The 17,244-nt window shown below is 43.4% G+C and overlaps 1 protein-coding gene across 1 annotated transcript; it reads right to left on the bottom strand.

Moving 5' to 3' along the window:
- Positions 1-9,729: 9,729 nt before the first annotated feature.
- RPL14 (ribosomal protein L14) lies at positions 9,730-15,704 on the bottom strand. The gene is made up of 6 exons (XM_033165826.1): positions 15,587-15,704; positions 14,030-14,131; positions 12,912-13,006; positions 11,683-11,782; positions 10,616-10,669; positions 9,730-9,842 (listed from the first exon to the last, which is right to left on the bottom strand). Exons 1-6 carry the CDS (start codon positions 15,587-15,589, stop codon positions 9,771-9,773), a joined length of 426 nt encoding a protein of 141 aa, XP_033021717.1. The 5' UTR covers positions 15,590-15,704; the 3' UTR covers positions 9,730-9,770.
- Positions 15,705-17,244: the final 1,540 nt, after the last annotated feature.

The following is a 17,244-nucleotide window of genomic DNA, read 5'->3' as shown; positions in this document are numbered from 1 at the left end:
GCTGCATTCTGAATCCTATTCAACTCAGTACATAACACCCAGAAAACAGGCTGGCTTTGCCCGCCTCACCTCCCCGAGGTCTCAGGCCGCAGCCACCTTTCCAGGTGTACCAAAGAAAGACAGAAAACAGAGCTGCCTGTTTCGTTTCTGTGCCCGTTCCATTATTCTCCTCGCTTGTGCCACGGACTGCGAGCTTTAGCCGGTTTAATGAAGTGAAGCCTTAATCATTTAATCAATGAGGGTCAGTTGTAATCAGTGGGGCAGCAAGTTGAGGGCACGCTGAATATACATACACACACACACACACACACACACACATATATATATATATATATATTCATTCATTTTGCTTTACAGTAGTAAGGAATCGGGGAGAAATTGATGTGGGTTCATGACCCCCTGAATTTCTGCCCTCCACCAGAGCAAAGTGTACACTAGTGGCCAAAATTGTAGAGAGCTTTTGTATTTCCGAGGTTTGATGGCATATGGCACCTGATTGACTCTCTATAAACACTCGTGCTCATTGGCTACATTCAAATGACGGTAAGCTACTGCATATCAACCTAAGCAAGTTGTTCTTCCTTTTTCTGGTTATTTGGCTATAACTTTTGATAGAATACAGATAATCAGTGCTTTTTTTCTGGGGGTACACATACCCCTAAACATTTTGTGAATCTTTGTGCTTTTGTCCATTTACTACATTTATTTCCCCCGATTTGAACTATAAAATGATGGTTTTCTTGAGTCAAAACTTTTTTTTTTAAGAAAAAAGCACTGCAGATAATTGAACAAACTTTGTTGCATTACATTCTTCATTAAATTATATTTCCATTGATATATAATTTTATGGTATTACTAAAAAGAAAAAAGAAAAAAAAGTGGTGTTATGAGCCATCCAATCTCAGAAATACACTTTTCCCAAAAGGTTTCCGCAATTTTGGCCACTAGTGTATGAATTAACCAGGAAAAGGGGGGCAGGAAATGTATTTGTATCCAGGGAGACGGTACCTTTGCAAAGCAAAGCCACCCTTCCACTGGAGGAAGCACAATCGCACAAAGCTGTCACTTTGTCGGCAGAGGGTTGAACTAGATGTCCCTTGGGGGTCCCATCTCAACCAGAAAATTCTAGAATGCGATGCAAAGGAACAGAGCTCCTTTCTACACACTTCAGTCGTCTATCCACTGCATTGGATCCATTGCATGGCATAAGAATGCCTTTCATAAGTGTGCGGCCACAGTATAGATTTGTGTAGGAAGACAGCGGTGGGTGACCAATGGTTTCTCACCAAATTTTGGGCGGGCCAGCGGATGACTCTATTCTGTAGTCCAAGGGGAGGAAGGAGCAGGTGAGGACACATTGGGGACAAGGCTGATGCAGGAGCTGTTCTCTCAGCCTAATGTGCTTTGCTTTTCTCCACCGATGACAGAATAATCGCAGGGAATCAGTACCCCGGCCATGTGCTTGAATGGCTATAGTGAAATATGCACGAATGTATGATACATAAAATGAACCATGGAAGGAGAAGAAGGGAAGTCATCGGATATTTTAACGTTTGTAAAATGTTTGTTTTGAAATGTAAAATTGAAAACTTAATAAAAATCATTTTTTTTAATTAAAAAAAAATCTATTGGTGAGAGATTAGGAATAGATGGGAATAGAACCTCCAGATCCTGAGGCAGTATATCTCAAATTTTCAGGCAGTAGGGATAAGTGGAAGGAGTAGAAATCTCCACCTGCCCATCATGCCTTGTTTGTGCACTTCCAAGCAAGAGGAAGCATATAGATGGTAACTTTTGAAGGCTGAATTAGATGGAGGTTGGTTGGTTTGATCTGCATCCCCATTTTTGTGTTGTTGCATTTCCTTTTTTAAAAAAAATGCAAGTCTTTTACTATACCGTTGCTTGCAGTTCTGAGAGATCTAGAAGCAGGAGAAATGTCACCTCACCTTTCTGAATTCTTCAGCATTCATGTTCAAACATCAATGCACGCTTTTCTCTGCCACCCTGGCTTTGGGGAAAATATGGTGTTTGGCTTTCAGAGGGAGCAATTTTATTTTCTCAGTGGAGCTTGTTAGAAGTGGGCAAGCAGGACAGCGATTCGGGTCTCGCCCTTCCTTTCCTGGTTTATTTGTAAAATTTATATGGGACTTTTCACATACAGTTTCACAAAAGGCAATCATAACACGGCATAAATACAGACAATGACAAAAAACAAATTAATAGGCATGAAACAAGTAAAGAAACAAAATCTACCCAAAAATGGAAAACGAGCAAGGTCCCAATTAAAGAAGAATGGCAACTTAAGTTGACAGAACATGCACAACTCGCAGACTTAACATATAGAATAAGAGAACAAGAAGAACATACGTTTGGAAAACGTTTATTGGATATAGGGGAAATAGTTGTGTACAGCTAAACGCTAGCAGCATTAACATAAATTCAACAGTGTGAACAAGTTTGGATGGGTGTAATAACGGAATACTGAATGGTATAGTTTTTGCAAAATATGCAGGGATTTATGATATGTAAAATGAACCCTGGAAAGAGAAGAAGGGAAGTCACCTGATATTTTAAAATTTGCAAAATGTTTATTTTGAAATAATAATAATAATAATAGAGAGAGAAACAAAATCTATAGCCCAGATGAGGAAGTTAATGGACCAATGTAAAGGTAAAGGACCCCTTAACCAAGTCCAGTCAGAGGCGACTATGGGGTTGCAGCGCTCATCTTGCTTTCAGGCCGAGAGAGCCGGCATTTGTCCACAGACAGGTTTCCAGGTCATGTGACCAGCAGGACTAAACTGCTTCTGGCGCAACAGAACACTGTGACGGAAACCAGAGCGCATGGAAACACTGTTTACCTTCCCGCCACAGTGGTACCTATTTATCTATTTGCACTGGTGTGCTTTCGAACTGCCGGGTTGGCAGGATCTGGGACAGAGTAACGAGAGCTCACACTGTCGCGGGGATTTGAACCGCCCACCTTCTGATCAGCAAGCCCAAGAGGCTCAGTGGTTTAGACCACAGCGCCACCCGCGTCCCTGGAGCAATGTAAATAAGGCACAGCTGGATGAACGAACCTTTTTGATAGTGAACGAAAGCAGCAAAGGTAAGACAGGGGCTGAAATTACAAAGATTTAATACAAGGATCAGCAACCTCTGCCCCCTCCAGATGTTGCTGCTCTGCAACTCCCATATTGGCTGGATTGGATAGGAGTTGGAGTCCAAAACATCTGGCTTGCCAGATGTTCTGCTGAGCTGTGCTGCTGATCTGTCGAATCTCTGGCACACGTATTGAAAGGTAAGCAGAGTCCATGCTAAGTTTCCAATTGGTACAGATTCTTCTTTTTGCCAATGAGAAAACGGCGCCCGTTGCCCGAGGATTTCAGATCCCTGGGCTAAGCACCCCTCCGAGTGTGATTCACTGTTTCTATCTGAATTCGAAGAGCTTTTTGCAAGGTTATTTATCTTAGCAGAACTCCACAGTGATGCTCAGAGAGACATTTGGAAATCTCACGTTTATTGGGAGCTCAGAAAAGCCTCGCTTATTTAAATAATCTCAGCAGGAGTTCTGCAAAGGCTGCTTTGTGGTTAGAAAAGCAGTGGGAAGCTTTTTCAGTATGCACAGTTGGGTTAAGCCGTCGGAACGAGTGAATACTTCTGGAAGGCATGATGGTTGCATATTTCCTGCCGCCGTATGCTTATCTGAGTCATAATCATAACCAGGGAATAAAATGAGTATTTGGGAAATGCAAAAATACTCCAGTTCGGGGTGGGGGTGTGAATGTAACCTTAGCACAGATGTTTCTGTAATCTCTAGAATACGGGTGTTTGTTAATTTTTTCGCAAAAAGATTCTCGCCTATTGCCAAAGCTCTCTTTGGAAGTGACATCCTCCTTGGAAACAAGCTTCTTCTTTATTATTATTTATTGCATTTATATACTGCTCTGTACCCGGGGGGGTCTAAGGGCGGTTCACAGAACTAAATCAAAATATAAAACCACAAAATACATAATCAACATCAATATACTCTGCAAGCTCGTCTTTTGTCTCCCATTCTAGTAAAAAAATATACATTTTACACAGAGGTTTATCCTTATTTTGCAAGAGTTCTTTTTTTTTTCAAATTGTGAGCTTTGGTCCAGAAATCCATTCTTTCTATCTAATTAAAACATGCTGTGTATCTGGTGATATTGCAAGCAATCTGTAACTTGGCTCCTTCAGTTTTCCATTGATTTCAGTTTGGGTCCCCCCCCCCCCCGTAAAATCTCTTACTAATATTATTTAACGCCGAGCTGCATCGTAAGGCTTCCACGAGCCATTCACTTTCAGCCACAGAACACACAATATGGAAATAATGGGCTGCATCTGCATTAACGCTGTGGCATTTTAAAAATATGTTTTCAAACCTCCCTTGCAAAAGGGTCCATCTCCAGTTTGGTAAAACAGCATATATACACCCAGAGGGAAACCCAGTTTTTAACAACTGTCCCACACTGCGACCGTTGCTTGCTTATCCCTGTAGCCAAAACAGTTTTCGTATTCTTCTTAATTACTCAGAATGCACAGCCCCTAACAAAAATGATGATAATTAATAGGACATCCGTAAGCTGAATTTCTTATAGCAAGCACTATATCTCTGCTGCAGGATGTCTGAGAGTTGACAATTTTGGTTTATCGCACAACAAATGTCTGCGGTTAAATTTCCTTATTTTAATATTTATTTGCGAACAGATTGAAAAACAACCGGCGCTTCTAATATCAACATCCATTTTCTGCACCGGGCTCTCAATTCCCGTTCTGTCCATCAATAAAGCTGGAGATAATTTGATTGGGATAAATACTGGCAAGTTGAGATAAATGACAATTTCCCACAGGTACAGATTTGCAGTGTCCGCCTGTCAGTTTTAAGGGAAATGCATGATCATGTTTTCCCCAAGAGAACTTTTCAAAAGGGAGAAACAGCACCACCTTGCGACAGACCACATAGTTGCCTACAGTTGTTGTGTAATGTGTTTGTGCGGACAACCGTTTGCAGGTGCTGCGGGAAGGTTGTTTCTCCTTCTTCTAACACCTATAAAGCTCCTCAAGGTTTCTAAAGGATGTGCGTCTGTTAAAAGACTGTCCCTGCCCACAGCTTTAAAAAATCTAACAGGCGCGACACAAAAGGAAAAAGGGAAGGGAAGGGAAGAGGAAAGCAAGCTGCTCTTTCTCCGGTTCATCAACAGAGCCAGGGGTGGTCTCTCCCTTGCCATGATGAGGATGCTGGTCATTTATTCATTCATGCTCGGCCCCCTGCCCCCCATCAATGAGAAAAGGCTCCTTCGTCAACCACAGCCATATTTTCTCAGAGACCGCTCTTTTTCTCTCTCCTTTGCTCGACACAGAAGGCACACCATTGCCCAATGAAATGTGGGGAGCATTTTAGGCAAGGAGGGCATTTGGCAGGTGGCAGACAGGTCTTTCCGTTCCATTCCTGTTAAAATCCTGCAATCCCACACGGTAGTCCAACAGGGCAAGGTGCATGGAGGGAGGAAGTGCGTGGCATCAATCTTCGATCATGTAAATCTATCACTTGATGATGAGGGGAGAATGGGGCGGTCGTAATATAACAAGAACCCCAAGTACACGGGTTGCAAACCGTCCTGCCTCCTCAGCCCCAAGCCCTGGTCTAGACCCCCCAAGTGCTTTTGCCCAAATGAAATGTGCCCTTGAACATATCTGCTCCATTCTGCATCAGTCAGACGGCACGTGCAGTCCTGTGCCTGGTTCTGTGCGCCACAATTTAAGAAGGATGTTGACAAGCTGGAACGTGTGCAGAGGGCAACAAAAATTATCAAGGGTCTGAAAACCAAGCCTTTTGAGGAGCTCTTGAAGGAAATGGGTACGTTTAGTCTGGAACAGAGGTGGCACAATACCCATCTTCAAATATCTACTCAGCTCCCTGTTGTTTGTAAAAGGTAAAGGTAAAGGATCCCTGACAGTTAAGTCCAGTCGCAAACAACTCTGGGGTTGCGGCGCTCATCTCACTTTACTGGCCAAGGGAGCTGATATTTGTCCGCAGTTTTTCCGGGTCATGTGGCCAGCATGACTAAGCCGCTTCTGGCGAACCAGAGCAGCGCACGGAAACGCCGTTTACCTTCCTGCCGGAGCGGTACCTGTTTATCTACTTGCACTCTGATGTGCTTTCAAACTGCTAGGTTGGCAGGAGCTGGGACCAAGCAACTGGAGCTTACCCCGTCACAGGGATTCGAACCACTGACTTTCCGATCTGCAAGCCCTAGGCTCAGTGGTTTAGACCACAGTGCCACCCGTGTTCTTTGTAAAGGGTGGTTAATTACTGATTTCCTCTCAGTCTTTTCTAACACTTCTTGGAAGAATTACACTAAATGCATGGTTCTGGTGTTTAGCATATCCATATATATATGGAACAACGTTCAGGATCTCAAAACTGCAAGATTCACCTTTTATCATCACTACAGCATCTCTTGGTATTATGCATTTCAGTAACTGGAACACAGAAAAAGGCATGCATTAGCTCTTAAAAATTCAAACATCACCACTTAAGTTTAGATGGCAGGACATTAAAGGCCTGCACATTTTCCATTGCTTGGAAGTACTCAAAAGACTAGGCAGCACTTCAGCATGACAGTGCTTTGAGGTAGCACAATAGCACAAAAAATGTTTTCAAAGAATTGTTCGCCCGAGTTGTTTGATACAATCGTGGGTTACAATTAGGTATATGAAAAGGCAAGGTACGGTATACAAAAGGATGTCAGGAATGAACAAGAATTCTTGGCAAAGGCTTTGGTGATTAATATGGAAAATATTGTTTTATTCCCACATCGTTTCTGCATGAAAGCCAGCCTTTGAGAAATCGTTGAACAAAAACCCTTCATGGATTTGCTTCATATCTGAACACCACCTAACAGCCCCTAGCAAAGTATCTTGACAAGGCAAACTCATTATGACATCAACCAAGCTCATTCTTGAGAACAGTTCCCTTTTTTTTCTATACCAAGTTTTGTGATGCTAGAAAGCTTTTGCTTTCAGCAGCTGAAACAGACCAAATGAGGCACAAAGCAAGTTCATGAAGACCCACTTCTAGTTATGTACCTCTTTCATACATGAAGCAGATGATTCCCTGAAATGCTGCCTCAGTAGCTCATTGCTGCCCAAGTCAGAAAATACACTGTAATTTCTCAAAATATTAGAAACACTTCAACCTGCCCCCTTTAAAACAGTATGTTGCGTCTCGTCTTTGGATGGAAAGAAGATAAAAGTCCCAACCAGAGGAGAATGGCAGATTAAGTTGATGGATTATGCCGAAATGGCAAAAATGACCAGAAGAATCAGAAATCAGGAAGACCAAAATTTTAATAAGGAATGGGGAAAATTTATAATTTGTCTTAAAAATCATTGTAAACAGTTAAAATCGTTAGTAGGATTGGAAGAACACTTGTAGTTTAATGGTGAAGTTTGGATATAATGGAGATGTAAACGATCTGGATTATTATAAAAGATGCAGGAGGAAATGACTAACAATAGGACCCACAAAGGGGAGGAGGGAAGTCCAGATTCTTTGGAATCTTATTTTTATGATGTATGTTGGATTTGTGATTGCGAAACTTTAATTTGAAAAACCAAATAAATAACTTTAGAAAATAAAAATAAAGCAGTATGCTGTGCTCTAGTAGCCAAGCTACACCTGCATCACAGTGCCACGTTAACAGAGGATAAGACAGAGAAATAACTTGGGTCAAGCTTCTTACAGAGTACTTGATTCCTTCTCTCGAAAAACCTTTTGAAAGAGAAACCCAGCTGGAAGAAAGTTGCACTTCGCTTTGCCTCCATCTCTTCCCTCTCCATCGGCCAACACAGATCCACATCCCCAACATGGGTATCATGTCACATCCTGGCTGAGGGGCTCAAAGAGGATGCACCCATTTACTGAGAGCGCACACTGAACACATGCAAATATATGGAAATAAGAGAAATTGGGCAGATTAGGTCAGTAGGTGGCATCTACTTCTAACCCACTGCAAGCTTTATCTTAGTGAAGGTATTCTCATGAACACACATCGAAATAAGATATCAACACGAACGTATACAGTTTGAGCCAAAATATGGCACTAAAAAGTGGTTAAGCCCCTTTGAAAGGATTCAGGAGCCCAGGCTCAATGTAACTCAACTTTCTAATCGATAATGGCCAAGAGGTACAATTCAAAGAAAGGCATGCCTAGGTTGGTATAAGACAGGGGTCAGCAAACTTTTTCAGCCATGGGCCGGGGTCCACTGTCCCTCAGACCTTGTGGGGGGGCTGGACTATATTTTGAAAAAAAATAATGAACGAATTTCTATGCCCCACAAATAACCCAGAGATGCATTTTAAATAAAAGCACAGATTCTACTCGTGTAAAAACATCAGGCAGGCCCCATGAATAACCCAGATGCATTTTAAATAAAAGCACACATTCTACTCATGTAAAAACACGCTGATTCCTGGACCATCCACGGGCCTCATTTAGGAGGCGATTGGGCCGCATCCAGCCCCCGGACCTTAGTTTGGGGACCCCTGGTATAAGGAAACTTCCAATGTATCTTAGCCAGTGTAGGCAGTTTGATCTCTGGGTAGGAAATGCTTAAAATAAAATTTGTAATAGACTGGCAGCCCTACCTAGTGTTATCTGGAATTGAACCTGAGACCTTCCGCATACAACCTGTGTTCTATGCAGCTCTGCTCACAGTTAATGTTCAGTTACATTAACACCAACAGGCACATAGTCAAGTGTCACCAAGGCAAGTTGCAGAATTCTAGAAAGAGCAGTGTGCTTATTTGGAGTGACGAGACCAACATCTCCTTGCTTGGTAGTGATGGCATATGTAAGAAGAATCAGATTTACATCCTACTTGCATTACACCTACCGTGAAACACCCAGTTAGTGTTATGATCTGTGGAAATGCCCACAAACTCATAATTAAGTACTTTCTATTTCAACAGGATTCAGCTCCATGTCATGTTGCTGCTGAGTGCAAAAGGTGGTTTCAAGATCATATTGCACTGCTGGAAAGGCCTGGGAATAGCCCAGACCTTAACCACCACAACAAATAACCCTATGGAGCTGACTACAAAAAACTTGTTGGTCAGAAGCAACCAAGCAATAAAACCCAATTAACAGAGGCAATAATTCAATCTTAGTTTCAGAACTAAAAAACTTGGTTCACTCCAAAGGCATTATAAGGCCGTAATTAAAGCTAAAAGTTACCCAACTACCGGTAAGTATTAACTGACATGGTGAGAATTTCTGTATATCTCATTTTTTCTATGTGTTTCACGTTTCTTCTTTATGACTGCCGTTGTAATAAATCGTCCTTCATAAAAGTTATTGCATTACATTCTTCACTAAATTATATTTCCACTGATACATATTTGATATATTATTTGGTATTACTCCCCAAAAAAGTGGTGTTAAGAGCCATCAGACCTCAGAAATAACACTTTTTCTAAAAGGTTTCCACAAATTTGGCCACTAGTGTATGTAAAGTACAAACTTGAACAGTTACCCAAGAGACATGATAAGTTTTAACTGGCTATTGCCTAGCTGTTACCTGCACCAGGTATCAATTTGCCTGCACTTAAGATGAATGGTAGCCATTCTATGCACATCTTAGTATTCAGTTTTTATCAAAAATCTGGTAAAAGCAGTTGAAGAAACAGTCATACAGCTATACTAGGTGCACATGAAAATGAAATTTTATTTGCTGACAATTTATGCTTTTTTGGGGGGAGGAGCGGCAGCCTTTTGCAGCTTCTTCACTTCGTGCTTGATGATTCTGTTTCTCTGTAAAGGAAACAAAATTATACACAGTCGTAAGCAGGACTCACGTTTTCACCCTATCTAACTGACTTTACTCGTAAGTGTTTGAGTTGCAATGCAGACTGGGGTTATTTTGCTTGAGCTACGGTCAACAATTCCCGTTTCCATTTCGCAAAAGTTAAGCTTGAAGAGACTGCGCAGAAAGGACTGCAAAAGTGAACAGCGAGTGACAGAACTGGTCGGGGACAGCCCTATGATGAGGCAACTGCTTCAGGCAGCTGATCGGGAGGGGTGGTAGACAGTCAAAGTGGGAGGTCGCCTCTTGTAAGGGAGCACTGCTGTAGTGAGCCTTTAAACGGACTTTGCCACCGTCGCAGCAAAAATGGTAGGGCTACCTCACCCACAATGCCTCGAATGACCCCTTCCTTGGAGTGCACAGCATGGAGGGCTCAGGTGCGAGGGGGAAAGATGGAGAGGGAAGTGGGAGGTGAATGAAAAGGCAGCCATCTAAATAAAGCACTGCTTCCCAGTGTAAGGGAGCAGGGATAACCCTAGAGGCAGTCAGTTGTGTTCCATCCACACATGGCTAGCAGCTGTATTTGGACCCACGGCAGTTTCCAAGGGTTCTTCAGATGCAGCCTTGCATACAATGAATTGCAGCAGTCTAATCAAACCCAGAACGTGAAACTACAAGGTGCTCACACTGATATGCAGGACAGTTCTGTTCAAATAGTTATTAAAATCACAAAGGAAAAGGAATATCAAACTAGATTACCAGCAGTTTTGCCTTTACCTACCATTTTCTTGGCCTTCATGACCTTGTAACGATCAAAATCTGACATCTTGGCTTTCTGTGGGAAGATTTTCCAGGGCAGACAAAAAAATAATTGTTAGAAATATAACCATCTTGCTAAATAAGGCTGAGTTTTGTTCAAACTTCCAAACTTGTTTTCAACCCAACGAAATACGTATCTCATGCCTGCCAATTGAGCTTCTGGGCATTCTTATTTATCTTGTTAATTGCATTTATATCCTGCCTTTCCTCTAGCAAGGTCAGGGTAGTGTACTTAGTTCTGCTCGTTTCTCCTTTTTATCCTCGCATCTCTTCTGTGAGGCAGCATTTGAAAATTGCCAGGCGCCAGGACGTCTCCACCATCTGGAGGTGCATGCCTGGGGATCCTTGGATCTTGACTGTTTTCACACAATAGCAACACACCTTGCAGAATTCTGTTGGATTTTATCTGCACCATGATAATTAATTTCAGGAACCAAAAAGCCATATGGAAAAACACACTTCTGGCACAAAAATGGCAACTATGCATTCCGTTTTGGTGACTGTAACCCTGATTTAAGGAGCTGTTTGGTGCCTAGCTTATACAGTATATCTGAATTTCTAATACTGTGAGGTAGATTAGGTGCGAGAGGGAATTGCTCCACCAAGGTCTGCAAGGTACGCCAGTTGCCTGTTCTGAATGGTACAGTACTTCGAAGAGCATGCAGAGCAGATTTGCTTAGTGTTAATTATAGCTATTTTTACTGGCCCTTCAAAAAAACTTCTAGGGCTCTTCAGGAACACAGCAAAAAGCAATTAAGGTTTTAAGGTGGGGGGAGAGAAATAGAGTGATCCATTGCAACACGTAATGGTCCTCTCCTAAATGAACTTAGCATACCAGCAGCCAGGCACATAAGACAGGTGGCTTTTTAACTGAATACCGTCGATTTAGATGCAACCATGTTGACCTACTGGGACTTTTGCTGCTGAAGTCGTCCTACTAATCATTCAGTTGCCCAAGCAACAGCTTATTTGGCTAGTTTAGCATCAGTATTTCAGCCCAATGTTGCAGACTTCATCTTGAAAACATACCTTCTTCCTAGCTTCAATTTTTTGTGCCCATCTGGTGGTTTTCCACTTCTCGTTAATTTTTTCCTTCTCCCAAGCAGCTCTCACATACTTTTGACGAGCACTAATTTAAGAAAAAAGCACCAATATTTGTTACTGAAACAAAACACCAGCTCTCATTTTCAAACAAATCTCAGTCTCATTTTCAAACAAATCTCAATGCACTGAAAAACATTCTACACTGTATTTCGCTGATAGCCTCTTGACCTAATAGGAAGGAGTAAAAGCTTTGTAGCAACCATACACCTAGCCCTTCAAAAATACTTCTCATAAGAGCCGCTTAGAAAAAGTAACAGTTCAGATCCTAACATGGCTTGAAAAATTATCTGTATGGAACAGACTTTCGCTTTGTAAGGACAGTGGTCACAAACAGCAGGTTCTTCATATAGGCAGCCCCTAGCAACTATGATTATGTCATGTCATAGTTTCAGCAGACATTCTGAAATCATTTTTATTTGATTTTACAAATATAAATTTATAACAATAGCAAATGCATATCCATATAGATTTCTCTGAATCTCCAGACTTCCCTCCATGGGTCCTATTGTCAACATTTACAACTGCATATCACTCCATAATCTATATTTTATATCCATCCCTATTATCCATCGTATTTGTTACAAGTGAAATTAGAATCCTGCAAATGTTTTCATCTGCTTACAGTGGTCTCCTAAATAAATTATAAGATTTCCCCCATTCTTTTAAAAAGTTTTTGTCCTCTTGATTCCTGAGCTTTCCAGTCAGCTTTACCATTTTGGTGTAGCCCATCAACTTTGTTTGCCATTCCTCTCTGGTAGGTACTATTTCTTTTTTCCATCTCATCGTTTCAGTAGACATGACCCTATCATGCCAGTCCATTTGGGGGGGGGGGGCAAGGGGAAGGTTCGTGAAGTAAGGGCTGATACCCATTTTTAACATATGCAGTGGGTTGGGACAAGCTAGCAAACTAGGACCTTCAGCCCAACTATAGCAGGATACCCTTCAAGCTGATACAAAGTGAAGCCTTCCTCCAAAATGAAGGGAAGTCCTATGAAACCACACATGTTCAGCAAAGATTTCAGCCAATGCTCAACATGATAAACAGTTAAGTGAGTATGATGCACTTTGCTACAGCAGTAACAATGCAAGCTATTTCCACAATTTTCCAAGTTTAGAGAGGCAGTGATGCTGGATTACAAAAAAGAGAGACAGACCTGTGAGGAAACTTGAGAACAAAGTCAGTCAGCTGCATGCACTTGAAGGGCATAGCTTGCCTCCTGACACCACTGCAGGGACCATCTACTAGTGCCTAGAGAAAAGAGAAGGTTTTCAATGGGATCCTTGGATTCAGGGAGAAAAATACAATAAAGTTTTGCCAGTCTAAAAGAAAACCTGAATCGATTTAGATTCTAAACCTAAGCACAGAAACTTCAACAGGGAAAGGCAAACAGCACCAGTCGACAACCATTATTACAAAGCAGCTGTTTCTTGAAACCCAGAAGCTCCCTTGCTACCTCAGTAGCTCACCTGCACACAAGTGGCAGAAAGAAAAGCATCTATGGCAACATTTTAATGGCTTAATTAGCCATTTAGAATGCAATTTGACACACAATTTCCCTGGAAATAAGCCCAACTGAATATAGTGGGACTGACTTCTGGGTAAGCATGGATGGGATTGAGATGCACATGTTGGACAAGACAACTGGAATACGGCAGACTACACAAGAGTAATTTGTGAAAAAGTTAAATGTCTGCAAGTCTACCTTTAGCACAACCCCACCTAAATCTTAGGTAATTGCTCAGTGTCACAGAGCACACACGGACCAGTCATAGGAACTTGAAACCTGAGATCTTCAAAGACTTACATGGTGCTTTTTTATAGGCAAACTAAGGACCACCTGCACCCATACGAACCCATACGCTTGTACATTAAAAACAACAGAGGACACTCCTCATTTACCTGCCATTTAAATTAGTGAAATTGTCAGGTTGAAGGAAGAGGGACTTTTGACTGCTGACGTCACAATTTTCGAATTTATTGTCCACCAACCTCTGAAAAATCACCATGCTCCAGACTTTTAGAAAGGTTCTAACGACTTATTTGTTTCATGCAGCCTATACATAACTGGTTTTTCCCCCCTGTAGTGCTATGTTAAAGGGATGAATTAGTAACCAATTAGATATTTTGGGTTGGATATTTTATTATTGTTGGGTCGCTTCAGCACTCAAGTACCAGTATTTGAAAGGACTTATGTTTATTAAAAAAAATAATGGCACTGACTCTGTTCCTTCTCAGTCATCAAGAGACACACAAGGAAGCATTCAAACTTACCCTGTTCTGATCAATAACATCCACAATCGCTACCAGCTTGCCCGCATGTGGTCCAAAGGAAATATAGGCAACTCGGCCAATCTCAACATAGCGCTTGAACACCTTAAAGAGACAGAATGTTATTTTAACAACTTACAATGATGTAACTTAGGAACAATTTGAACTGTGGACATACCACTAGTACAGAACAGAAAAACAAAACAAAAAAGACGCCCAAGAAGCAGTAAAACTCAAGATTTCCTGAAGTGCTCAAGAAAACTAGTGCACAGAACAAAATATATTTAAATCCTTTCCATCCTCCGTGTCAAGAACTTTCATAGGTGGGTCCTGCCAGGGTTTCCTCGTCCTTGCCACTAGGGTCTTCTGAAATGAATTGTGTGTGTGTGTGTTTTTAAGTACAGCATCTATCCTGTCCCTTGAGGATTTTCAGTCCAAATTTGATTTGAATATATTTAAATCATTACATCTAGGTATCATGAACCTCTGTCCATGATCAAGCCCTTGCTTGAAGAGCTTACCCCATCCCCTGCATCCAGTCCCTTACCTGTAACAAGAGTTCCATCATTAACCACCTTTCCCATTGGGTAAGATCACCAACAGCCAGGGGCTGTGGGAATTATTGGAGGACTTGGACAAAACAAAGTCATTACCCCTCCCTCACCCTTCAAAACAATTCCCCTCGCCACACTTCTACGGTAGGCATTTTTACCCTTTACTTGTTTAGATTGCAGTCCCTTTGCAAAGAAGGAAAAGGAAGGGCCCTTAGTGCTTGCAATATACACTGGGAGAGGGCAGACAAGAGTAAATGGGTGGAAATGAAATGGGATGAGCTAGCAAAGGCTTCGAGGAGAGGAACTTGAGTTCTGAAACGCGATCCGAAGAAGCAAGTATTTCGCGGGACGCTGTATTTCTGCTCCTTGCAGGAGCAGCGAGCGGGAAGTGGCATCTACGCTATTCATACACAGAAATACGCGGAAGGGTGTTCCTTTCTTTTAAATGAAAATCGTGATTTTGGGGGGGGGGGAAGGGGGTGAGTGAGTGAGAGAGAGAGGATGGCTTGCCAAGAGAAGCATCTCTTGCTGCCTCTGCATAAGGATTTGAAGGCCAGGCAAGAAAAGTCTGTAAAAGCTGCGCGGAGGAGCGGATTTCAGGCGGCAGCTGCTGCTGATGCTCCGCGGGGCCTGGCTCTTCGCATGCGGGCGGGCGGCTGGGTGGCACGAGGTGGTTGGCGGCGGGGCTCCCTCTCCCTGAGATCGCACTCACCCCCCCCCCCGACACCACTTCCCTCCCCAGATTCCCCCCCCCGAAGACCGCACTTCCCCCCTCCGTCCCCCTTATTCCCCCCCTTGGCCTATTCCCCCCCTCCGAAGCCCTACGGTCTCCCCCCTCTCTCAAGCGAAGGACCGTCCCGGCCCTCCCCCCGCCTCCCGCTCCTCCCTCCCGGGCGCCTTCCCCGCCTCACGTGAAGGGCAGTCCGCGCGGCTCCCCTCGACGGCCATTCCGGCCCCCACCCCAGTCGCCCTCGAGATAAAGCCACGCGGAGCAGGCTGCACTCACCATGATGGCCGCTTCACGAGCCGAAGGCCGCGGGGAGAAAGAAAGAGCCACTTCCGGTCGCTTCGCGTATCCGTTTCCGCTGCTCTGTACTGCGCAGGCGTCCCGGGCCAGGACCTCATGCGTCTATTGCCCTCCACGCTCCTTACTAAGTCGGCCGGAGGGGAAGTGGCGAAGAAGCCTCCGCTAAGGCGCATGCGCAGCAGCGGACTCGGAGAGAGCCGGGTGAATCAGATCGCTCGAAGAGCGCGCATGCGTCGCGAGCGTAGCTGAAAGTCCTCCGAGCGCAGGTTGGGAATGGGGAATACCGCTTGCTCGAGAAGCCTACTGCGCATGTGCGCTGAGCATTCTGTGTTCCGCGGGGAGATAAACTGGATTTAGCATAGCTGTCAAGTTTCGGATTTGAAAATAAGGGATCAGCACCCTCACCTGTCCCGGGAACAGCCTACGGTTCTCAGGGACAGTCCACTTTGTGGTAATCCCCCCAGGCTACAAATTAATTTACACCAGGCTACACACCATCATCTTTCCCCACATTCATATGTGGGATTTGACTTGAGTAACACATGACTGGAAAGAAAATCAAAAATTCTTTCCAGTAGCACCTTAGAGACCAACTGAGTTTGTTCCTGGTATGAGCTTTCGTGTGCATGCACACTTTCGTGTGCAGGCTACACACCATCATCTTTCCCCACATTCATATGTGGGATTTGACTGGAGTAACACATGACTGGAAAGAAAATCAAAAATTCTTTCCAGTAGCACCTTAGAGACCAACTGAGTTTGTTCCTGGTATGAGCTTTCATGTGCATGCACACTTCTTCAGATAGGTGTGCACTGCCTCAAAATAAAAAGAAATAAAAAGAAGTGAACAAAAGAAGGCTCACTAGGGGGGCATTGCTAAAAAAATGTCAACTTTGTAACCAGAGGTTCAACTGAATAGAATCTGATTCACATACACCACAAGGCCTATGCAGCCTCAACTTAAGGTGGCTCCCGGCTTGGCTTTTTACAGGCCCCAGCTGACTGCACAACCTGGCCTTTGGAAAGGCCATATAGACGGATACCTTTAGCTTCTGCACCCCTCCTTTGCACACCTGTCAACACAACCACATAGGCATTTTCCACAACATCTCCGCAGCACAAATCCCTTATGCAGGCAGGCACCCGTGCGCAAGAAATGCGCTCCGCTCCCCACAGTGGACCCATGCTCCCTCGCCCTCTCGAATTTCCCCTCTGCAAGCTGCATCCATGGGTAGAACATCGCACCTAAATATTTCCATTCTGCACAACGCGCTGCATTTGCACGACCCCCTCCTGACAGCACCACACACGGAGGGATAATTCCCACCCCACCCCCACCCCAATATATATACATCAGATCTGCATCAGAGGGAAAGGCACATGCCTCTTTGTCAATTTGAGCATAGTTGCGCTCCGTGGGCGACAACGTACGGGAATAGAAAGAGATGGGTTTGGCCTGGGCAGGCCGCAGAATAATAATATTCTGTTGGGAGCCGCCCAGATTGGGTGGGGTCTAAATAAGTTGTTGTTGTTACAAATGTGAGAATAGAATTTGTCTATCACCAACAGTTCTTGAGTGACTGGTGTATTATACAGTGGTACCTTGGGTTACAAACACCTCGGGTTACAAACTCTGC

Source organism: Lacerta agilis, chromosome 12 (genome assembly GCF_009819535.1).
Source record: "Lacerta agilis isolate rLacAgi1 chromosome 12, rLacAgi1.pri, whole genome shotgun sequence".
NCBI lineage: Eukaryota > Metazoa > Chordata > Lepidosauria > Squamata > Lacertidae > Lacerta > Lacerta agilis.
The sequence above is the reverse complement of the archived record's forward strand: the minus strand, read 5'-3'. Positions and strand labels throughout refer to the sequence as shown.